The sequence below is a fragment of the Culex quinquefasciatus genome, chromosome 2 (genome assembly GCF_015732765.1).
Source record: "Culex quinquefasciatus strain JHB chromosome 2, VPISU_Cqui_1.0_pri_paternal, whole genome shotgun sequence".
Lineage (NCBI taxonomy): Eukaryota > Metazoa > Arthropoda > Insecta > Diptera > Culicidae > Culex > Culex quinquefasciatus.
This window is the reverse complement of record NC_051862.1, coordinates 20524702-20549472: the sequence shown is the minus strand read 5'-3', so window position 1 is coordinate 20549472 and position 24771 is coordinate 20524702. Positions and strand designations below refer to the sequence as shown.

General features: G+C 32.6%; 1 protein-coding gene across 2 annotated transcripts in view; it reads right to left on the bottom strand.

Annotated features, from left to right (window-relative positions):
• The window catches only part of LOC6048552 (xaa-Pro dipeptidase), a 150564-nt gene that overhangs the window by 22273 nt on the left and 103520 nt on the right, over window positions 1-24771 (bottom strand). For both annotated transcript variants that reach the window (XM_038256925.1, XM_038256926.1), the window contains one exon: window positions 16560-16607. In XM_038256925.1, the coding sequence (XP_038112853.1) occupies window positions 16560-16607 (48 nt within the window). The remainder of the gene's footprint in view (window positions 1-16559; window positions 16608-24771) is intronic.

The following is a 24771-nucleotide window of genomic DNA, read 5'->3' as shown; positions in this document are numbered from 1 at the left end:
CCGTAAAACCACGCCCAGGGAGCGGTTGACGATGAAGTTGCTGTTGTCCCTTCTAGTGCCTAAGTTGGAAACAGATGTGGGCTGTTTTGGGTGAAAGTGATGCTCATCTGGAGTAATTTTAATAATTTTAATGATTCAAGGGAGACGCAAGGTAGTTAAAAATGGTGAAATACCATGCTCCTCCACTGCATTGAGATATTCTGATGCGAGAAATATTTTAAATTGCTAAATATACACAAAATGAAATTTAGCTTTTATCAGATTTTGTCTAGAAGTCCGGAACACCCAAACATCATCCGATCTCAGTGCTACTGTTGTGTTTAATTTAATCATCACTTTTAATGACAACAGCACCTTGATACCGTAAGAGGAGCGTCTTACAAATGACATTCGCCGTGTCGCCAAGTCACACCTTTTGACTCATCATGGTGTACACTTCCGTTGCGAGGTAATAATCGTACTAATAATTATAATAACAATAATAATAAACAGCACCCATTAAGAAACGAAGCATTGCAACGCGTTGACGTCAAGAAAACAGGCCTCGAGCGATCGGTCGGCGATGTTTGTTATTATTGAGTGTCTCAATTTTAATCTTAATCCTTTACTGCTTATTTATAATTGAGATTTTTACTTTTATTTCCAGTGTTTAGAAAATGTTGAAATCTGGATTTTTTTAAAGGTTCAATAAACAAAAAAATCGCCTTGAGTCAGCGGTATTAAAAAAAATGTCTAAAAGCAAAAACTGAAAATTTTGTTTAATATACATAAAACATAAAAATACTTGTGTTGGAATCCAAAGTCGCGATCAATATGGCGTTGGAAGAGTATTGAGAATATTCATTTGGTAATTTAACAAGAAGTCATGGTTCGTGATTTTTTTTATTTACTCGAATTCGTCTAGTAATCCGATCATAATGTCTACCATTTTTGACATTATCAGCGGTGTATCCATCCATTTGCCCACGGCAAAGCCACACCGCCACTTCTGTCAAAAAAGGTGAATATTATGACCGGATTACTAGACGAATTTGGCTAATTGTGGTTCGCTAAGCAAAAATTTAATCTTCAAACATAACAAAGATGTTTTATTGTCTGGATTCAACTGTTCAAAGATAATGTGACAATCGGGTCTAAAAAAACATTTTTTTTAAATTTTAATGTTTTAATTTTTTTGTATTAATTTAAAATGAAATTATTATAACTTGAAATTTCTCCTCCAATGCATTTCGAAGAATTTAATTTGATTTGTTTTTGTATACAGGGTTAACGTGTACCCGCGACTTCGCAAATCTCTCGCCAGAATGGGAGAGGAAGAATGTCGTTGACGTAATTGATAGGCAAGTGATGTTGGACACTATCTGGACGAGAATGTTCGCCTCTTTTCATTCGTTCATTCATTCTGCAAATACGAGAGACACCGGAAGATGACAGTTTTGGCGTCCGGTGTAATATGACCACTTTATTGACAGTTTTGAGAAGAAAATATCATAAACTACATTTCATTAATATATACGATCATTAGTTCCAATTTAAAAAAATGATCAAAATTTTCATAATAAATGAAATAAAAAAAATATTTTCAAATCTTTTATTTTTAATTTTAGGTACATTATGATGAAAATAACTTTTAATTGTTTATCAATATAAAGATTTGGAAATCTGACAAACTGTTTTTTTTAAAGGTAAAATTATGTAAAATGTCACTACAAAAATTTTACAAAAAAAAATCAATTTGCAAAATAAAACTGGAACCAAAACTGTTGTTTTGCAATATTTTTAACGAACAATTAATTGGTAATTTTTGTCATTAAAAAATAAGGGAAGTGTTTTGATTCCTTTATTCCTTTCAGGCCTGATTGGCATATTGACCCCAGAATCAAAATTTACTTAACTAGCCTATAATTTTGGCATGGTCCTATTTTTTTTTTAAATTTAAAATGGGCCATAAATTTTTATTGAGGTTGTGTCTTTCACTATCCCAACTTTTCCCGAGAGTATTTTTTAAAATCATGAGTACTTCAACAAATTCATTGTTAACAATTTTTTGCAAAATGTAAAAAAAAAACATTTTTAATGACAATTACAATTTTATGATTTGAAAAGAATTTTACTATTTCATACCCCAGAATAAACCGTTCCCTAGAATGAACTATTTTCCAGAAATGTTTATTGTTGTTGTTTTACTTTGAATTTAGTAAAAGAAAGGTAAATTTTTCAAAAAATTTTTAAAATTGATGATTAGGAGATTTGGAAATTTTATGATTTGAGGATTTAAATATTTGGAGATTTGAAAATTCAAAGATTTGATGATTTGAAATTTTGAAGATTGAAAAATATGGAGATTGAAGATTTAATGATTCGACTATTTATAAAAATAAAAAGATTTGAAAATTTGACTTTTTAAAATAACGAGATGTGGACATTATCAAATTTACAGCTTTGAAGATTTTAGGATTTGGAAATTTCCAGATTCGAAGATTTCAAATTTTGAAAATTTAAGGATTTAAATATTTTATGAGTTTATGGTCTGAAGATTTTAAGATTTGCAGATTTGATGATTTGAAGATTTGAATATTTAAAGATTTAAGCATTTGATGATTTGAAGATTTGAGGATTTAAAAAAAAAATTGAAAATTTGAAGATTTAAGCATTTGATGATTTGAAGATTTAAGCATTTGATGATTTGAAGATTTGAAGATTGGAAGATTTGAAGATTTGAAGATTGGAAGATTTGCAGATTTGAAGATTTGAAGATTTGAAGATTTGAAGATTTGAAGATTTGATGATTTGAAGATTTGAAGATTTGAAGATTTGAGGATTTGAGGATTTGAAAATTTGAAGATTTCAAGATTTGAAGATTTGAAGATTTGAAGATTTAAGGATATAAAAAAATTGAAAATTTGAAGATTTAAGCATTTGATGATTTGAAGATTTAAGCATTTGATGATTTAAGCATTTGATGATTTGAAGATTTGAAGATTGGAAGATTTGCAGATTTGAAGATTTGAAGATTTGAAGATTTGAAGATTTGAAGATTTGAAGATTTGAAGATTTGAAGATTTGAAGATTTGAAGATTTGAAGATTTGAAGATTTGAAGATTTGAAGATTTGAAGATTTAAAGATTTGAAGATTTGAAGATTTGAAGATTTGAAGATTTGAATATTTGAAGATTTGAAGATTTGAAGATTTGAATATTTGAAGGTTTGAAGATTTGAAGATTTGAAGATTTGAAGATTTGAAGATTTGAAGATTTGAAGATTTGAAGATTTAAAGATTTGAAGATTTGAAGATTTGAAGATTTGAAGATTTGAAGATTTGTAGATTTGAAGATTTGAAGATTTGAAGATTTGAAGATTTGAAGATTTGAAGATTTGAAGATTTGAAGATTTGAAGATTTGAAGATTTGAAGATTTGAAGATTTGAAGATTTGAAGATTTGAAGATTGGAGGATTTGTAAATTTGAAGATTTCAAGATTTGAGGATTTGAGGATTTAAAAATTTGAAAATTTGAAGATTTAAGCATTTGATGATTTGAAGATTTTAAGAATAAATGATTTTAAGATTTTAAGTTTAATCGCATCTAGAGGGTGACGAGCGGGAATTCCCGGGAAAAATTTCCCGGGAAATCGACCATTTTTGGACCTCTCGATTCCCGGGAAATTTGGTCGAGACTCCCGGGAAATTTTAAGCTTATGAATATCGAAGCAAAATTATATAAACTAATAAGCTAATCAACTAATTCGAAATTGTTTTTGTCATTGGATGTTAAATTTAATATTCGGTGTTCAAGTTTGAATAAACCAATGCATCTCTATTCTTCTTATTCAGAAAGTTTAAATTTTAACTTAAGCATACTTAGCAGTTATTGTTTCTAATTATTATTTCAAAGAGGAAAATCCTTTTCAAGATAAGTATAATTTACATATCCTCTCTCGAGCATAGCAATCCTCTGAATCTAGTTTTTGGTAATGGTAAGGTTTTTTTCTTTTTCGATGTCAATAAGTTGTTTTGTGTTTCGCATCAACCTCATTTTAATAAAAAAACTCTGGCAATCTTTATAAAGATAAGATCCGCCACATTTGAACATATGGATTTTCCTAATAACTATTTCGTCAATTAATATTTACAGTTGACATTAAAAAGGAAAAAAAATAATTTTAAATTGTTGTTTTGAGTCGTTATTTATCATATTGCAAAAATCCCGATACTGGGAAATTATATATTAGCTTGTTTTTACATCACAAAAATCTATTAACAAGTTTGTGCAACTTTTGAAAAATCACTAAGTACGAATTAAGATTCGTAAACATTTTAAACTACAATTATGAGTCCAAAAAAAATCAAGAAGCGATCTTGTATTTGCAGATTCAGAAAAAAATTAAAGGTAGACAGTTCCCGATAATAACGAGGCTAGTAAGTAACGTTTTATTGAAAAAGTATAAATTAATTGTATCTAAATTCATTGAAAAGAAACACATTAATTACTTTTCTTTATAAATGATTGGCACTATTGGCATAGTTTAAAAAAACTCCCGGGTCCCGGGAATTCCCGGGAAATTACAAAATTCAACTCTCGATTCCCGGGAAATTGAAAATCTCGAGAATCGTCACCCTCTAATCGCATCATATAATTTTATCGTCTACTATTTTTTAAAGTCAAATTCATTGTAGGTTTATGCAGTTACAAAGTCGAAACAAATCTCATGTTCAACCTCTAAAATAAAAGTAAAACCGCTCAAACAGAGGTTTATGCTTTTGTTTATGTTTTATTTCGTTCCTCTCGCGCCGTCAACTTAGTCTTGTTTTCTTCTTCTTTCCGTTTGTGCCAAGTGTACATGCCAATTGGTTTGTTATGATGGATGTCGTTAAAGTTTTTAAGCACGCTCGCGCTCCGTTTCCAACCAGCAGCTGCTGCGCCTTCAATAACAAACCGCCAACCAGGCAACCCTTGACTTTATTGTCCAATTTGGCCTCGCCGTGGCCTGATTTTCAGCCGCGACCAGTTTGCTGGGGTTGGCTTTGCGTTCCAAAGTCAAGGAGCTCGTCTTGGGAGTTTTTTTTTTGTCAAAATCTTATAAATAAATGAATTTTCTCATAACTTAACCATTTTGATCGTTTTTTGAAGGTTATACCGAAACGGGAAAGCTCACACGCCTGATTACATTCATTAACTCGATAAAAGCAAGGTAATCGAAAAAAATTTCTCTTCAAAATTTTCCACCAAAAAAGATCCAAAATTAGCGCCCCCCACAAAGACCGTTACTCGATCGAAGCAGCTCGCACTCTCCCCCACGAACTGTTGCGGGAAAAAGTGCGTTGTTTTGGTTTTCTATTTTGCTCCTCTTTCTATTTTGATTATTTATTTTCTACACATCGCGCGCTGCGCATTGTGAAATTGCTCACCTTCACGAAAAACTTCCACCTTATTTCATCAGCCTTTTTTCTTGTTACTTCATTTTCTTTTTGCCACACTTCTTCTTCAATACACCCATCATACTCGCGGTTGCTTTTACTTGTTTTTGTTAATGTTGCTTTTTTCGCTGCTGAGCGCGAATTTAGGCAATGAAAATATTTTGCAAAGCTTCTTCTTTCTATCGTTGTGTTTTTGTTTTGTTTTCGCAATTCGCGTTTATGTACTCATTGCGAACGGTTTTTTTTTTCGTTGCGATCTTGGCCGTCATATACACATATGCGCGCACCGGCCTAGCCTAACAATTCGTGTTGTGTACAAAAGTGTTTGTGTGTAATGTAACCGACAATAGCAATGTTGATTTTGCCATTGACTGTCTGAAATTTGCAAGAAAACCTATTTCCAAGCTCAAAATTTATCAAATAATTTTAAAGTTAACATGAAAAATATAGCAATGAATACAAACTATTTATTCAAATTTAGATTTTTTGGTACTCATTTCAAATTAAACAGTCAATTCCTTAATGGTTTTGTTCTGAAGTAAAATTAACCATTACATCATAAAAGTGGTAATATGATACCTATAAATTTTACACCTTCCACATTTCGTCGAACTTCTATAACTTAAGACGGTATTTTCAGTATTTTCTGATTGACTTGGCATCTTCTGCAAATTTGTTGGTACAGATTAGGACTATCAAAAAAAAAAAAGGTTTTACACTCTTATTAAAAGTTTTTGTTTAACCTTTTTTCACGATTTCGATTTTGGATCACTTTACCAACTTAAATTTTTCCGTTTTTATGTTAATTTGGATAACTTTTAAGATTGACTGTATCAAGGATTAACAAAAATAGATTTTGGGTTTTGGGTGCGGGATTTTCAACGAATGGAAAACAAATTGTAGAGAATCGAACTGTAGTTAACATCATTAAAAAAAATTTGCGTGTGTTAAAAAAAATGCTAAAATGCTGTTCACTAAAAAATTTAAAAGAAGGGATTTTTAGAAATTTCTGGGAGTTTTGGCATTCTTTTCGTCATGACTAGTTATTAGAAAATAATTAGCTTATTTTTTGGTTCTTAAGCACTTTTCTAACATGACCAGATCATTAAAAATGATTTGGCTGAAAAAACATTTCTATAAGAGCAATTCTCTACGAAATCGGTCGATTTCTCTCAGATTTCAGTAAATCGATTTTTTTTTTATTTTTTAATCCGACTTAAATTTTTTTGGTGCCTTCGGTATGCCCAAAGAAGCCATTTTGCATCATTAGTTTTTCCATATAATTTTCCATACAAATTTGGCAGCTGTCCATACAAAAATGATGTTTGAAAATTCAAAAATCTGTATATTTTGAAGGAATTTTTTGATCGATTTGGTGTCTTGGACAAAGTTGTAGGTATGGATATGGACTACACTGAAAAAAAAAATGATACACGGTAAAACATTTTTGGTGATTTTTTTTATTTAATTTTTTGTCACTTAAACTTGATTTTCAAAAGAATATTTTTTTTATTTTTTTTCATTTTTTGATATGTTTTAGAGGACATCAAATGCCAATTTTTCAGAAATTTCCAGGTTGTGCAAAAAATCTTTGACCGAGTTATGCATTTTTGAATCAATACTGTTTTTTTTTCAAAAAATCGAAATATTGGTCGCACAAATTTTTCAACTTCATTTTTCGATGTGAAATCAAATTTGCAATCAAAAAGTACTTCAGTGAAATTTTGATAAAGCGCATCGTTTTCAAGTTAAGGCCATTTTTAGGTAACTTTTTTGAAAATAGTCGCAGTTTTTCAATTTTTTAAATTAGTGCACATGTTTGCGCACCTTTGAAAAAATATTTTGAAAAGCTGAGAAAATTCTCTATATTTTTCTTTTGAACTTTGCTGATACGACCCTTAGTTGCTGAGATATTGCCATGCAAGTGTTTGAAAAAGGAAAATTGAAGTTTTCTAAGTCACACCCAAACAACCCACCGTTTTCTGACGTCGATATCTCAGCAAATAATGGTCCTATTTACAATGTAAAAATATGAAACATTCGTGAAATTTTCCGATCTCTTCGAAAATAATATTTTTTTCTCAGATTTTCAAAAATATTTTTTTCAAAGGTAGGCTAACATGTGCACTAAATTTTGAAAATGAAAAACTGCGACTATTTTCAAAAAAGTTACCAAAAACTGGCCTTAACTTGAAAACGGTGCACTTAATCAAAATTTCACTAAATTTGATTTTACATCAAAAAATGAAGTTGAAAATTTTCAAAGCTAAAACGTGAAAAAAATCGTGAAATTTTCGAAAACAATATTATTTTCTTAAATCAAGACTAACATTTCAAAACGGCGTAATGTTGAATTTCTATTCAATTTAAATCTCTGATTTTTTGCATACCGATTTTGTGTTTTATTTTTATCTTAACATATAAAAATTATTTTCATGTGTTTTAAACATATCATTTGACAAATTAATAAACCAATTATAAATATTCAATTAGGCCGATGCAAATATTTAAAAAGTTTTTGTCCTCGGCCCTGGCCGAGGTCAAGGGGGCAAAAATAAAAATATAAAAATTTAAATAACAAGCCATAGTCTTCACATTTAAATGAAAAAAGTGTTTTAAAAGCATTTTACGCTATTTCAGTTGTTTTGCAATCATTAGTTTTCAAAATCTAAGATCTGACAAAAACAAAAATTGTAATGAAAAAAAAAATTGCATCGAAAATTTTCAAAAAAATCTTAAGATTTTTTAATAAACCCAAAAATGCTAAAAATGATTTTAAACGCAGGAGAATGTATTTTAATTTGATTTCAGCTGGTTGCACTTGAATTTTCATTGAAATTTTGAAGTTTATTGTAAAAATATTTTTTTTGCCCCCTGATTTTTCGGGCCAATTTTAAAGGGGGGTGACAAAAACTTTTAAAAATATTTGTACCAGCCTTAAATGTCAACAAAAAAATCTACTCCATTTAAGAGTTCCAAAGTTGACAGCTTCTCGCCCCATCACCGATTCAGTTGTCTGTGGTCTGGTCTGATCTACGGCTGCTGGTGATTGGCAGGAAGCAATGAATTGAGCCCAAGGTGGTCACTTCTGTCTGTGCTGATTTTTTTTTTCGGAACCAAACCGCACGCTCAACCTGTCGTGCGCAAAATTCAAGGAAATTAGGAACAATTTTTCAAGACCAAATGCCGGTTTGCAATTTTCGAACCTGCTACCGAACTGTAACCTCGACCACCAGTCAAAGTGATGACTGAGCAACGCTTTTTTGTTGATTTCAGATTTCGCAGGAAATGCGATTACAAATGTCATGTGAAATTTCGACGTTGCGCCGATATAGATAAATATTGTTGTCGATTTGCCAACTGTTCAAACAATAACAAAACCGATTCATTGACAACAAGTTCAGTGGAAATTACGGCACAATAAAACGACACTTAGTCATCATACTACGCCAAGTTTGGGCAAAAGACCATTTAAAGCAGTGATAAGGTCTTATCAAAAATATGTGATGTTTACAAAGTTGAGAGAACAATTCAATGTAATCGCTGATAAAAAGGCTCCGTGGAAGTCATCGTGACAAAACAAACAAATGTTGCAAATATTTAAAATTAAAATTTCTTAAGTGTTAAGAAACCTTATATAAAAACTTAAATCTTTAAAAGCAAGGTCATAATTTTATGTGGCCAGTTTGCCAGCCATTTTAATTCTACCTCCGAACTGAGGAGCTGAACTCCGATTTCAGTAATAAAGACAAATCGATCAAACCACTTTATTGCCGCTGCCGTCGACGACGCGTTTGACTGCCATCGACATACCTACATCTTGTAGTTGCCGGTTTTTTGGTGCAATTTCGGAGGTTTACCGGAATGTTGACTCAACGTAAGAACACTCAGAAAAATGTTGTATAATTTTTTTTGTTTGACTAGTTTTGAGCAATTTTGTTTAATTTAAATACTGACAGAAAAAAAATGATAAAATTTTCATCAGATTTTCAAACTTTGATTATATTTTAAAACTAAAAATCGAATTAATTATATCCAATTTATAAACAAAACTTCCCTCCGTGTACGCACACCTTGAACGACGTCGCTCACGGAACAAGGCCACCCGAATATTTATTATTGTAGTGTGCTAAGTTTTATTTTTTGGCAAAGGCTGTGTGTCTACGCACCGTCTAGCCGGGGCGTAATGGCGGCCCCGGACTTGTTGAGGGTGACGTGACTGGGAAGCGTTTCTAGAACATTAGAAATTTTGGAACCGAAATGTTACGATAATCAAGAATAAGTTGTGTTTGAAATTAGAAAAAACAAAATTCATTCAAAGTCGGACATTTTTTGAAAGAAAAGCTCATGTTTGAAAAAATGGTTAAAATCAACAAATAACCATCGAGAAAAGTTGGTTTAAAAAGAATGAAAAATCTCTTAAAATGTTTTTAGGCGTCAGAAAATTTTTATTTCAAAGAACTGCTCAAGTTTGAAAGAATGTGATGATACAATATAATCACAAAAAAGGATTGGAAAAATATAAAAAAAGACTTTTTTGGAAGATTCTCTATTTATTTAAACGAACTGATCATTGGATAAACTTACAGAAAAAAATTACGGATTTGTAAAAAGAAAATGTTTTTTCTTTTTCAAAAATTAATTGGTAGTCCGACTATTTCTGCACATATTCAAATAGATTTTTTTTTGTTTTTTGGTTATTTTTTTCCACATTCGACTTTTTGTCCATTCGGGCTTTTGTCCATTCTACCTTATGCCTTTCGACCTTTTGTCATTTCGACTTTTTGCTCACTTTCAACCTTTTGTCCATTCGACCTTATGTTCTTCGACCTTTTGTCGCAAATCCGAGTAAAACATACATTTTTTCAAAAATTAATTGGTAGTCCGACTATTTCTGCACATGTTTAAATAAAATAAAATTATTTTTGTTTTTTGGTTCATTTTTTTCACATTCGGCCCTTTGTCCATTCGACCTTTTGCCTTTCGACCTTTTGTCCTTTCGACTTTTTGCCCACTTTACACTTTTTGTCCTTTCGACCTTATGTTTTTCGACCTTATGTCCTTCGACCTTTCGTCGCACATCAGAATAAAACATGCCTTCTGAAAATTTTAGAGGCTTCATTTGTGCATAAAAAATCAGACTTTTTTTTATTAAAAAGTATATTTTTAATGTTTTTTTGCTGAAAAATTAGAATATTACTAAAAACTTGACTCTTGGCCAAAAAGCTATGAAGTTCATTTTGTTTTAATTATGGTAACAGAAAGGAAAAATGTCATCTGTTTTTTTAAGTTTAGCCAATATCAACCTCAGTTATTTGCCTCAAAATGTTATTAAAGTTTTGAAAAAGGTTGCAAAATGGAAATAATATCTGGATTTTTTGCAAGGTTCAATAAACCAAATTTCCAGTCTCTGCTTTTTGTGTTTTGAAACCGCCTTGAGTCAGGGCTATTAAAAACACCCAAAAGCAAAAACTTAAAATTTGGTTTATTTGACCTTTAAAAAAATGTATTATAACTTCATTTGAATGCTGTGAAAATTTATATTTAAAGTTTTTCGGCTCAGATTCATCAACAGGATAAAATCTGTTTACCTTCAGAAAATAAGTTTTTTTTTTTGTAAACCTCGCTCACTTTTTAAAATGTTTTATCAAGGTAGGAAACTTATGGCCAAAGGATTATTAGAAAAAAGTACTCAACAATATTATTTATTGATATTTATTGATTATTGATAACAACAATTCAACGTAAAATTTGTTGGCTATCAGGGTGACCTACGCCCAGTTAGAATGGTCCGAAATTAAAAATTTTTGTAGATTTTCGTTGAAACATATTAAAAAATATTTAAACTCCGCTTTAAGAGAAACATAGTTTGGAGCTTCAAAATCCAGCCCCATATTTGGAAAAGACGTATGAAAACTAATAATTCTGTCTCGGGACCAGCGATGGAATAATCAACATCAAAAGAAACTCTTTGGACGTTCATCAAGAAAAAAAATCCGAAGGGAGTAAGTGCACGAAAGATCGGTAAGAGGAATCTAAGAAAATCATTATCTTGATTAGTCGGCGAAACATCTTTTTCACTACTACACATGCAAGTGTAAAGTCATAAGTCGAAAAATGATCTGTCACTTTTGTAGATGGGCAATGTGTGTAAACAAAACGGAATAAATAACATTAAGGGGTAACATACATGTAGAAAATCTAAATTTTTCATATTTCCGATTATTTATTAAATCCTTTAAAAAAATTAATTCCTATCACTCCTGAAAGTTTCATGAAGGTATGTAATGTTTTAAGTGAGTAGAAGACGATTTATGTTTAAAGTTCTGCCATGCGCAAAGCGGACTGTCAAACTTTGTGAACGTTTTTCTCGGAACACCGAGTTGATTTACGGGTGTCGATTTGCCAACTGTTCAAACAATAACAAAACCGATTCATTGACAACAAGTTCAGTGGAAATTACGGCACAATAAAACGACACTTAGTCATCATACTACGCCAAGTTTGGGCAAAAGACCATTTAAAGCAGTGATAAGGTCTTATCAAAAATATGTGATGTTTACAAAGTTGAGAGAACAATTCAATGTAATCGCTGATAAAAGGCTCCGTGGAAGTCATCGTGACAAAACAAACAAATGTTGCAAATATTTAAAATTAAAATTTCTTAAGTGTTAAGAAACCTTATATAAAAACTTAAATCTTTAAAAGCAAGGTCATAATTTTATGTGGCCAGTTTGCCAGCCATTTTAATTCTACCTCCGAACTGAGGAGCTGAACTCCGATTTCAGTAATAAAGACAAATCGATCAAACCACTTTATTGCCGCTGCCGTCGACGACGCGTTTGACTGCCATCGACATACCTACATCTTGTAGTTGCCGGTTTTTTGGTGCAATTTCGGAGGTTTACCGGAATGTTGACTCAACGTAAGAACACTCAGAAAAATGTTGTATAATTTTTTTTGTTTGACTAGTTTTGAGCAATTTTGTTTAATTTAAATACTGACAGAAAAAAAATGATAAAATTTTCATCAGATTTTCAAACTTTGATTATATTTTAAAACTAAAAATCGAATTAATTATATCCAATTTATAAACAAAACTTCCCTCCGTGTACGCACACCTTGAACGACGTCGCTCACGGAACAAGGCCACCCGAATATTTATTATTGTAGTGTGCTAAGTTTTATTTTTTGGCAAAGGCTGTGTGTCTACGCACCGTCTAGCCGGGGCGTAATGGCGGCCCCCCGGACTTGTTGAGGGGTGACGTGACTGGGAAGCGTTTCTAGAACATTAGAAATTTTGGAACCGAAATGTTACGATAATCAAGAATAAGTTGTGTTTGAAATTAGAAAAAAAAACAAAATTCATTCAAAGTCGGACATTTTTTGAAAGAAAAGCTCATGTTTGAAAAAATGGTTAAAATCAACAAATAACCATCGAGAAAAGTTGGTTTAAAAAGAATGAAAAATCTCTTAAAATGTTTTTAGGCGTCAGAAAATTTTTATTTCAAAGAACTGCTCAAGTTTGAAAGAATGTGATGATACAATATAATCACAAAAAAGGATTGGAAAAATATAAAAAAAGACTTTTTTGGAAGATTCTCTATTTATTTAAACGAACTGATCATTGGATAAACTTACAGAAAAAAATTACGGATTTGTAAAAAGAAAATGTTTTTTCTTTTTCAAAAATTAATTGGTAGTCCGACTATTTCTGCACATATTCAAATAGATTTTTTTTTGTTTTTTGGTTATTTTTTTCCACATTCGACTTTTTGTCCATTCGGGCTTTTGTCCATTCTACCTTATGCCTTTCGACCTTTTGTCATTTCGACTTTTTGCTCACTTTCAACCTTTTGTCCATTCGACCTTATGTTCTTCGACCTTTTGTCGCAAATCCGAGTAAAACATACATTTTTTCAAAAATTAATTGGTAGTCCGACTATTTCTGCACATGTTTAAATAAAATAAAATTATTTTTGTTTTTTGGTTCATTTTTTTCACATTCGGCCCTTTGTCCATTCGACCTTTTGCCTTTCGACCTTTTGTCCTTTCGACTTTTTGCCCACTTTACACTTTTTGTCCTTTCGACCTTATGTTTTTCGACCTTATGTCCTTCGACCTTTCGTCGCACATCAGAATAAAACATGCCTTCTGAAAATTTTAGAGGCTTCATTTGTGCATAAAAAATCAGACTTTTTTTTATTAAAAAGTATATTTTTAATGTTTTTTTTTTGCTGAAAAATTAGAATATTACTAAAAAACTTGACTCTTGGCCAAAAAAGCTATGAAGTTCATTTTGTTTTAATTATGGTAACAGAAAGGAAAAATGTCATCTGTTTTTTTTAAGTTTAGCCAATATCAACCTCAGTTATTTGCCTCAAAATGTTATTAAAGTTTTGAAAAAAGGTTGCAAAATGGAAATAATATCTGGATTTTTTTTGCAAAGGTTCAATAAACCAAATTTCCAGTCTCTGCTTTTTGTGTTTTGAAACCGCCTTGAGTCAGGGCTATTAAAAAACACCCAAAAAGCAAAAACTTAAAATTTGGTTTATTTGACCTTTAAAAAAAATGTATTATAACTTCATTTGAATGCTGTGAAAATTTATATTTAAAGTTTTTTCGGCTCAGATTCATCAACAGGATAAAATCTGTTTACCTTCAGAAAATAAGTTTTTTTTTTTGTAAACCTCGCTCACTTTTTAAAATGTTTTATCAAGGTAGGAAACTTATGGCCAAAGGATTATTAGAAAAAAGTACTCAACAATATTATTTATTGATATTTATTGATTATTGATAACAACAATTCAACGTAAAATTTGTTGGCTATCAGGGTGACCTACGCCCAGTTAGAATGGTCCGAAATTAAAAATTTTGTAGATTTTCGTTGAAACATATTAAAAAATATTTAAACTCCGCTTTAAGAGAAACATAGTTTGGAGCTTCAAAATCCAGCCCCATATTTGGAAAAGACGTATGAAAACTAATAATTCTGTCTCGGGACCAGCGATGGAATAATCAACATCAAAAGAAACTCTTTGGACGTTCATCAAGAAAAAAAATCCGAAGGGAGTAAGTGCACGAAAGATCGGTAAGAGGAATCTAAGAAAATCATTATCTTGATTAGTCGGCGAAACATCTTTTCACTACTACACATGCAAGTGTAAAGTCATAAGTCGAAAAATGATCTGTCACTTTTGTAGATGGGCAATGTGTGTAAACAAAACGGAATAAATAACATTAAGGGGTAACATACATGTAGAAAATCTAAATTTTTCATATTTCCGATTATTTATTAAATCCTTTAAAAAAATTAATTCCTATCACTCCTGAAAGTTTCATGAAGGTATGTAATGTTTTAAGTGAGTAGAAGACGATTTATGTTTAAAGTTCTGCCATGCGCAAAGCGGACTGTCAAACTTTGTGAACGTTTTTCTCGGAACACCGAGTTGATTTACGGGTGCCACGATATCTCGAGATTGGATGGACCAAATTGGCTGAAATTTGGGGTGAAGACTCTCAAGACATATCTTGTGTGCACGAATGAAAAACACAAAAATATTTTTATCTTTTTTTAAAATAAACTTTTTGAAAATCGACCTTCGTCATGCACACGGAACCGGTTTAATTAGTCTTCACAAAAATTTTGAGCCGATTTGGTCGAAGCAGTGTTGAGATATCGTGGCACCCGTTTTTTGAAACTGCTAACTTCAAATAGCTATATCTTGGCAATGATGCAACCAAATGTCTTCAAATTTATGTTGATAATAGTTAAAAATGTTTATGTTAAAGTCCTGAAAACAAATTTGAAAAAAGTTTGCGTGTGTGCCAATACCAACCCACAGTGGGCGAAATGGTACCCAAAATCGGACTTAATTGAACGCGGCTGGTTCCCTGGTATGAAAAATAGTGTTTCTTATGTAAAAAAATCCGGGGAATCGATTGGTGATGGTTTCATCCACCGCACGAAACGGCAAAGGGTCCATTTTGCCCCAATTCCCCATTTTTTAACATTTTTTTCTTGAAAATCGGTCTGTATTTAGAGCGGAGGCTTTATGCGGCCTTCCAAAATGCACTTAACTTATGTGAAAATGTCCCAGGAATCCAGTAAAAATAACCACTTGCACCGCAAATACCATCTAGGGTCCATTTAACCCCAATTCCGCTATAAAAGCATTTTTGGCCATTTTCAAATGTTAGATCAGATTTTACAAATCTGAAAATATTTTATCGTAAAGATCAGACAATTTTACATAAGAATGACGATTTGCACTTGATTGTTTGACACATTTATGTTGATAAAAATAAAAATTATGTAAAATGCAGTTTATTCTGCGTTTGGGAAAATTGGCCCAAAACTGATTCTTCAATCTTTTTATTTAGTTTAATTTCTATATCAACATAAATGTGTCAAACAATCAAGTGCAAATCGTCATTCTTATGTAAAATTGTCTGATCTTTACGATAAAAATTTTTTCAGATTTGTAAAATCTGACCTAACATTTGAAAATGGCCAAAAATGCTTTTATAGCGGAATTGGGGTTAAATGGACCCTAGATGGTATTTGCGGTGCAAGTGGTTATTTTCACTGGATTCCTGGGACATTTTCACATAAGTTAAGTGCATTTTGGATGGCCGCATAAAGCCTTCGCTCTAAATACAGACCGATTTTCAAGAAAAAATGTTAAAAAATGGGGAATTGGGGCAAAATGGACCCTTTGCCGTTTCGTGCGGTGGATGAAACCATCACCAATCGATTCCCCGGATTTTTTTTACATAAGAAACACTATTTTTCATACCAGGGAACCAGCCGCGTTCAATTAAGTCCGATTTTGGGTACCATTTCGCCCACTGTGCAACCCTTGACATGTTTGCCGATTTACATGTATATAACCCCTTAAGCGGTGCTAACAAGGAAATTCACAAAAAATCACCAGCGGATTGATTTTCTTGGAGAAGTTCGGGAGCGATTTTCGTTTGCGTTATCTGCCTCCACTCTCTTTTGCGGGTGAAGAAAGTTCGCAAGTGATTATATTTTTTGCGATTATTCCATCCCTGCTCGGGACCGAAGCGCGTCATTCAATTTTAATGTATCTTGATTATTTAGATTTTTTTTTTTGTGATTATTGTACAATTCACTTACCAGGGTCAACAGCACGGAAGGGTTCTCTTCGCCAATCTTGACATCAATCTGAAAGCAATTAAAAAAAAATCGTTGAATTACAAAATTACATGAAACTCTCCGCTATTCGCAAAATGTGTCCTACTTAACGCCACCGAAAAACTGTGGGCAGCTCAATTTGCAAGCAAAAAAAAAAAAAAAACAGAAAAATTTTCCCCCCATTTTAAACGCCACGTTTAAGCCGTTTAACTCGCTCGTTCGCGGTATTCATTCAAATTACTCAAATTCCGGTCGATTAACGAATCGCAAGTCTCACGCTACCACCATTTCGCGGCTGACAAAAGTGTCGTCGAACGTTGCACGATTTCGGGATCCATTTCGGCGGCAATTGGGGACAATTTGAAGAGTGTCATTCGAAAAGGGATTAAGTTAAATTGTCTAAACGTCACTTTTGGAAGTTTTCATGTTGAAATTGTTAATTTTTAGAAACAAAAGACGAATCATTCCATAAATTTGGACAACTTTAACGAATTCTTTCCAAAATGTGGAGACAGTTAAAATTTACCGAATTTGAATGTCTGAGACGTGTGGGTCGATGCTCTCATATAGAAATTCTGAAACCATGTCCAATTCCTGCCCTCTCGTATATGATGCCAGAATATATGCTGCGTGACTTTCAAGTGACAAAGTATAAACACTGAACGAATGTGGGCGGACACGCGCGTGCCAGAAAGCCAAATTTTCTTCTGGTTGAATGATAGCGTCCAATTTCTGCTGAGCTGCGGACGTTTTTTGAAGATTTGTAATAATTTTGCAAAAAATGTGAAAATTCCAAAATATTTGGTTTAGTACGGAATAAAAAAAAATCATTCAGAACTTGTCCATTCGGTGACAAATTGCGGTAGTGGCGGTGGTGACGAGGAATTCAGGAAGAGTAGACGAATTTTTGGCCAGCTATTTTTGGACACTTGGGGTTGTCTAGCGGCAAACCGCCAGCAGAAAGGAAGACAAGTGTTCTATAGTGGCGCGATGCCCTGACGCCAACGTCTGTCCGGATGGGAACAGAAACCGAAAGGTTTGACAAGTTGTGTAAAAGTCGCGCGCAGGGTGTGTTGTCTAACAACACTGCCGGTGGCGAAAGAGAGTGGAAGAATTTCAGCAAGCAGATTCTTGATCTTGGTGTCAAGGGAAAAGTTGAGGAAGTGGTTTGGAATTATGAGCATTTTTAATTGAGATTAAACATTCAATTTTCTATGTTTAGCTTAGACAGAAACTGATCATCTAAGTCTGGGTTATTATTCACCGTAAAAACACTGCACATGACTGAGCTATCCGAAAATTTGCAAAATTATCAAATCAGCATTGGCACACGAACCTTTCTTTTAATTTTAGTTTATCTCTTGATATTTGTTCAAAATTGTTTTCTAATTTTTTTATGTTTGTAAACTTCACCAAATATTCGAAAACTTTATTTCTTCTTGCAACTGTAAAACCCCTCAGCAAATGTTATCGCAAAAATCCTCTCAGCACGTCCATGCAGAATTACTGCATCGCTGGGGAATTTGGCAAACAAAAGTCACGCAGGGTGAGCTACCGACGGGGGACGGACGCCCGCCCGTCGTGCAGAGTCCGACGGATCAACTATTTTCAAACAACAATGGGGGGTGTTGGCCAGATCATCGAGTCATTGATAAATGGAGAAGTTTCGAATCCTAGATTTAAAATAATCGAAATCAAGGTTAAAAAAACCTTCAAAACAAATTTAAAGAGAAATTTGCAATGAGTTGAAAGCAATTTAAAAAAAGTGTTGACAAAATTTTAGTCTACTTATTTTAAATTAGGCACTTTTGAATATTTTGATTATTTAATGAATTATTTATAATTTGAATGATGTTTATCATTAAAACTGTAATATTTGTTTTTTATGCTCTTAATCCTAAAAGTGAATTGAACGAAAAAGCATAAAATTTATTTCAAATTTTTAAGTTATGAAAATGCAGCGGAGCAATATTTTTTCAAAATTGTATATTTTGACTATTTTGAAATATTAGGCTTCATTTGGAAATTTTGAAAATCTTGACTTTTTTTAACAAAAGATCCAGCAAACAAAATTTAATTTTTTTTTGCTTTTTGGATGTCGCTTTAATTAAAACACCCTAAAAGCAAAAAAAAAAAAAAAGTTTATTAGATCTTTTCGAAAAAATCTCCTGATTTTTTTTTCGAAGGATTGGAACATTATAAACGAAAATCTTGAAAAGAAAAATTCGGACCGAACTTTGCCATTTGAAAAATAATGTTTATCGGCTATTTAGAATAGTAGTTTATGCAAAAATCTGTAAAAAATTAGATTTTATCAACACTTCGTTAATACAGTGGACTCTCTGTCTGTCGATCTTCTCGATATCAATATTGCTCCAACTGTCAATAAATTTTTCGGTCCCTTCAAATATATTGCCTTTATTTTTCGTTCTATTACTTGATAACTCCCGCTCTTGACGGTCCCTTCAATATTGACAACGAGAGAGTATATTTTTTTTTAAATTCCGGTAAACAACCTTTAAATTACATGTAACTATTGACCAAATTGAAGTCCAAATTGACCTGTAAAAAAAGTTATTTCGTTTTTTAGGGCTCTCACTTTTCTCAAAAACTGAACCATGAATTGCTATGTTAAAATAAAACTGAATTTTGAAGTTTGCTCAGATGCTTTCTCTAAATTTGGTCGTAGAAGGCGTTGATTGCGAGATAAAATATTGGTTTCTTCGACAAAGCTCCTTAAATTGGCAAGCCCAGCAACTTTCTGGAAAACAAAAAAAACCAAAAATATACCTGAAAAGTTAGATTTTCAAAATCATCCTAATCGTGAACCAACCTTATTTTCAACCAAATCAAAAGTTTCCTTTTCACATTTGCAACAACTCTTTTGAAGACACCAAAGCTCCAAAACTACACCAGTTTTTGGAAAATCCATTTCCACTTAATTTTGCGATCAGGACCACTGCACAGTGCTGCCAGATATGACAATTTTGCGCATAAATTAAAAAAAAATGCATTTTTAAATCCTTTGGACGAGCACTAAGTATTTCTTGAGATATCATGTTTTTAAGTTGGAAAGTCCTGTATCGCTTAGCAAATGTTTTACTAATCCATCCATTTTCTACAATTTATTGTGTTAGAGCACAGTAGGCCATGAAATTAGAAGATTTTTTTTTTTAATTTCGTAACGATAATAAGTGAGTGTCTCAAATTGTATTGATGCAAAAAACGGGGTCAGGAATAACGTGTTTCCTAAAAAGCTTTAAAGCTAAAACGATCAAGCGAAAGATTTTTATTACAGGAGAACTTCTTCAAATTTCATGTGCTCTAACACAAAATATTTTTTGGAATTCCAGCAAGCTTAGTACAAAAGAGCATACCGGTATTGATTAGCTAAGCAATACAGAACCTCCAGCTTCTTTTTGTATATTTACAAAATATGTTTTAATAGACAGCTGCGTTGGGTTTTCCAGTGTTAGTTTAAAAAAAGTCCAGGCTAGCTTTCAAACTATTGTCATTCTCTGTTTTTGTATGGAGCAAACGATACTTCATTATATAAAACTAAATAAGGTTCAGAATATACTATCTGAAATCTTCGGAAAAAACGGTTTGGATAATCGAATTTCAAAAAAAGCATTATTTCAGCAAAAGGCAAAAAAAATCTCAAATTTCACTTATGAAAAATACGTAAAATATGTATAGAGCAGTTCTCTAGGATTTCGGTCATTCGATTTTTTTTGTATTTTTTAATCCGACTGAAACTTTTTTGGTGCCTTCGGTATGCCCAAAGAAGCCATTTTGCATCATTAGTTTGTCCATATAATTTTCCATACAAATTCGGCAGCTGTCCATACAAAAATGATGTATGAAAATTCAAAAATCTGTATCTTTTGAAGGAATTTTTGATCGATTTGGTGTCTTCGGCAAAGTTGTAGGTATGGATACGGACTACACTGGAAAAAATAATACACGGTAAAAAAATTTGGTGATTTTTTATTTAACTTTTATCACTAAAACTTGATTTACAAAAAACACTATTTTTAATTTTTTTATTTTTGATATGTTTTAGAAGGCATAAAATGCCAACTTTTCAGAAATTTCAGGTTGTGCAAAAATCACTGACCGAGTTATGAATTTTTAATCAATACTGATTTTTCAAAAATCGAAATTTTGGTCGTAAAATTTTTCAACTTCATTTTCGATGTAAAATCAAATTTGCAATCAAAAGTACTTTACTGAAATTTTGATAAAGTGCACCGTTTTCAAGTTATAGCCATATTTAAGTGACTTTTTGAAAATAGTCGCAGTTTTCATTTTTGAATTAGTGCACATGTTTGCCCAGTTTTGAAAAAATATTTTTGAAAAGCTGAGAAAATTCTCTATATTTTGCTTATTTGGACTTTGTTGATACGACCTTTAGTTGCTGAGATATTGCAATGCAAAGGTTTAAAAACAGGAAAATTGATGTTTTCTAAGTTTCACCCAAACAACCCACCATTTTCTATCGTCAATATCTCAGCAACTAATGGTCCGATTTTCAATGTTAATATATGAAACATTTGTGAAATTTTCCGATCTCTTCGAAAAAATATTTTGGAATTTTCAAATCAAGACTAACATTTCACAAAGGCCAAACATTCAATATTACGCCCTTTTAAAATGTTTGTCTTGATTTGAAAATTCCAAAAATATTTTTTCGAAAAGATCGGAAAATTTCACAATTGTTTCATATATTAACATTGAAAATCGGACCATTAGTTGCTGAGATATTGACGATAGAAAATGGTGGGTTGTTTGGGTGAAACTTAGAAAACATCAATTTTCCTGTTTTTAAACCTTTGCATTGCAATATCTCAGCAACTAAAGGTCGTATCAACATAGTCCGAATAAGCAAAATATAGAGAATTTTCTCAGCTTTTCAAAAATATTTTTTCAAAACTGGGCAAACATGTGCACTAATTTAAAAATGAAAACTGCGACTATTTTCAAAAAGACACTTAAATATGGCTATAACTTGAAAACGGTGCACTTTATCAAAATTTCAGCAAAGTACTTTTGATTGCAAATTTGATTTTACATCGAAAAATGAAGTTGAAAAATTTTACGACCAAAATTTCGATTTTTGAAAAATCAGTATTGATTAAAAATTCATAACTCGGTCAGTGATTTTTGCACAACCTGGAAATTTCTGAAAAGTTGGCATTTTATGTCTTCTAAAACATATCAAAAATAAAAAAATTAAAAATAGTGTTTTTGTAAATCAAGTTTTAGTGATAAAAGTTAAATAAAAAATCACCAAATTTTTTTACCGTGTATTATTTTTCCAGTGTAGTCCGTATCCATACCTACAACTTTGCCGAAGACACCAAATCGATCAAAAATTCCTTCAAAAGATACAGATTTTTGAATTTTCATACATCATTTTTGTATGGACAGCTGCCGAATTTGTATGGAAAATTATATGGACAAACTAATGATGCAAAATGGCTTCTTTGGGCATACCGAAGGCACCAAAAAAGTTTCAGCCGGATTAAAAAATACAAAAATTAAAATTGAAGAAAAAAGACCGATTTCGTAGAGAATTGCTCTATATTTTTTTATTTTTGTAGTTTGCCAAACAAGTTTCTTATTTAATATTATTAAATAAAATAATAACATAATTAAAATAATCAAATTTGAATGGATGTGGAGTAAAATGAAATTATTTTTTATTTAGTTATGGCCTGGTCGTAAATATTCGAATAAACGTAGTTAAATTCTCGGTGAGTTTTCAAAAAGCCGTAAAAGCCACCGTGACCTCTTACACTAATTTTCGTTTTTCGCGAAAATGAGACAAAATTTCATTTATTTTTAGTTTGGGGCACTTGAAGGACGTGTAGATGAACAATCTCGAACGTTTTTGATATTAATTTTTCATAAGTAGGTCGAATACCGATGTAAAAAGGACTTTGTTTACCAATGGCTCTTACGGCTTTTTGAAAACTAATCCGAGAATTGTATTGTCCCGATGTCTTTGTCAAACGCAAATTCAACTAGCAACAGTACCCGAGAACCATAGCACCGAACATCAATCCGTCAGCAGAGTGCAGTTGCCTGCCGCAGCGGATCAGGAATTTCGACTCAGTCCCAGTGGTCAGTGCCAACATTTCTGCTCAACCGTCAGCCACAGTGCCCGCTCGCCACAAATTTTCTGTTTGTTTATGCGGTGTACACTTAAATCTGTTGTACCGAACTCAGTGAGTACGGGTTGCGGATTGATGACTGTATAGCGCCACCTCCCGTCAGAATTACACTGGGATTTATTTTGGGCAGTGACCTCCGGGTCTGGGAATGCCAATTTTCCCCGACAATTCCTGGCGAAATAAACATTTGGCGCGAAAAGCAGTCCGCGTCTTTTGACGAATTTTGTGGTGCCAAAATAGAGTCCTTGGCGCCAAAAGTTTCTTTAATGCACCGCTGTAGGTGGGAAACCTTACATATATTAGTGTTATGCAATCGCGCAAGCCGGACTACCTGGTGTGGTTATTTTTAACGCACCTCCAGCGAGCGATGACGGCCACCTCGTATCAATGTGGCCTAATTCCTTTCCGACGCGGCTTCAGCTCTGTTTACACAAAACATACGCCCCCCCCCTTGCAGGCCCTTTGCCGTCCCCTTCCCGTTGACCTACCTGGACTACCGGGGAGGTATTGGAAAGTTACGAAATGTACAAACTAAATATTGCTCAAGAACATACAGATGGGTTCACCTGACTGCGTGGTTAGGGATGTTTTACAGTAATTTTCATCACAAAAATTACAAGTGTTGTAAAAAATGAGTTGCAAAGCTCGATTTTAGCAGCACTCCATCGTATTTATCTAGCTCGATAAGTTTTCTTTGATAAAGGTTCACATTCCTACTAGAATCCATAATAATGCGATATTATACATATAATACATGGAAGGTAAGGGGTTTTGTTAGCATCAGGACGCAATCGTCGAGGCAGCAGCAAATTCGGTGTGTTTGGTAAACAAAACATATCGGATATTTATACAAAATGTAAACACAGACGCACAAACACACGCACACGTAATGGCGTAGATTTTGTGGGTCGAGTTGTTATAATAATTTTGAGTGTGTACATTGAGGCAGAGGCCGCCAGGAAATTGCCACAACCACTAACGATATCGGTTTCACCAGGGCCTAATTAGTTGTGAATATTAGGAGAACGAGTTGGGCGGGCAGTTTCAAGGTGTATTTGCTCGTATTTGTATGAGTATGAGTGCGTGATTCTATGGCAATGACAATTCGGTAGGACATGTTTGCTTTCCTGTTTGTTTAGGGGTGTAATTAGTGGGGAAAGCTTTCGAATCGATCAGGGTGACATCATCAGAGAAATGGTGCGTAACTTTTAGAATTGAACGTCTCTTGTATAGAACAAATGGAATAAATCATGTTTTCCAAAATATTCGAAATCGCTTAGAACGTTTTTTTGTACAAACTTTAATTTTATCTGACATCTGGGAACAGTTACTCTTTTATGTCAGAAAAAGATGTTAAATTTTGTTAACCACTAAAAATACATAAATTTACTACCTTTTCGGAGTAATGTCTCTCTGCCAGTTGAAATTGCAGTAATATCATATCATGCAAGCGGTTAGCACAACACAATTAATTTTTCCATATTGCAAATATTTTTTCTTTATTTGTTTTTATCCTTGTTTTTGTATTGTAATAATCTTATTGTTCCGAGAAATACTACTTCAGCCTGAAATTTCCGAGAAAGCCTTTTCATCAAATTTTCAATTTAGAGGAATTATATTACATCTGAATCTGGTTCGTTTCACTCCTAATGGTTGATAAATGCAAAATTTCAAAAAAGGCAATATTTGAAAGAATATTGAAAACTCACATTACTATCACATAAAATCAGATTTTTTTTTGTAAATTCAAAATTTGGGATCACTCAATTCAGTCCCTAATGCGCGCAAAACGATTGAATTTTGGATGGAAGGTTGCAGAAGATGTTATTTTATTTTAACTTTCAATTTTGATTAAATTTAATAATTAACGTGACAATTGAGAACTTATTTTTTCAGGAGCTACATTCTCTGAGAAGACACCTTGGCAGGATAAAAATTCTCTTTAGGCCTTTTTCAAGTGAATTTTCAAGGTAAATTTACAATAGGACGTGATCTTGGGCGTTTGAAGCAAGGTT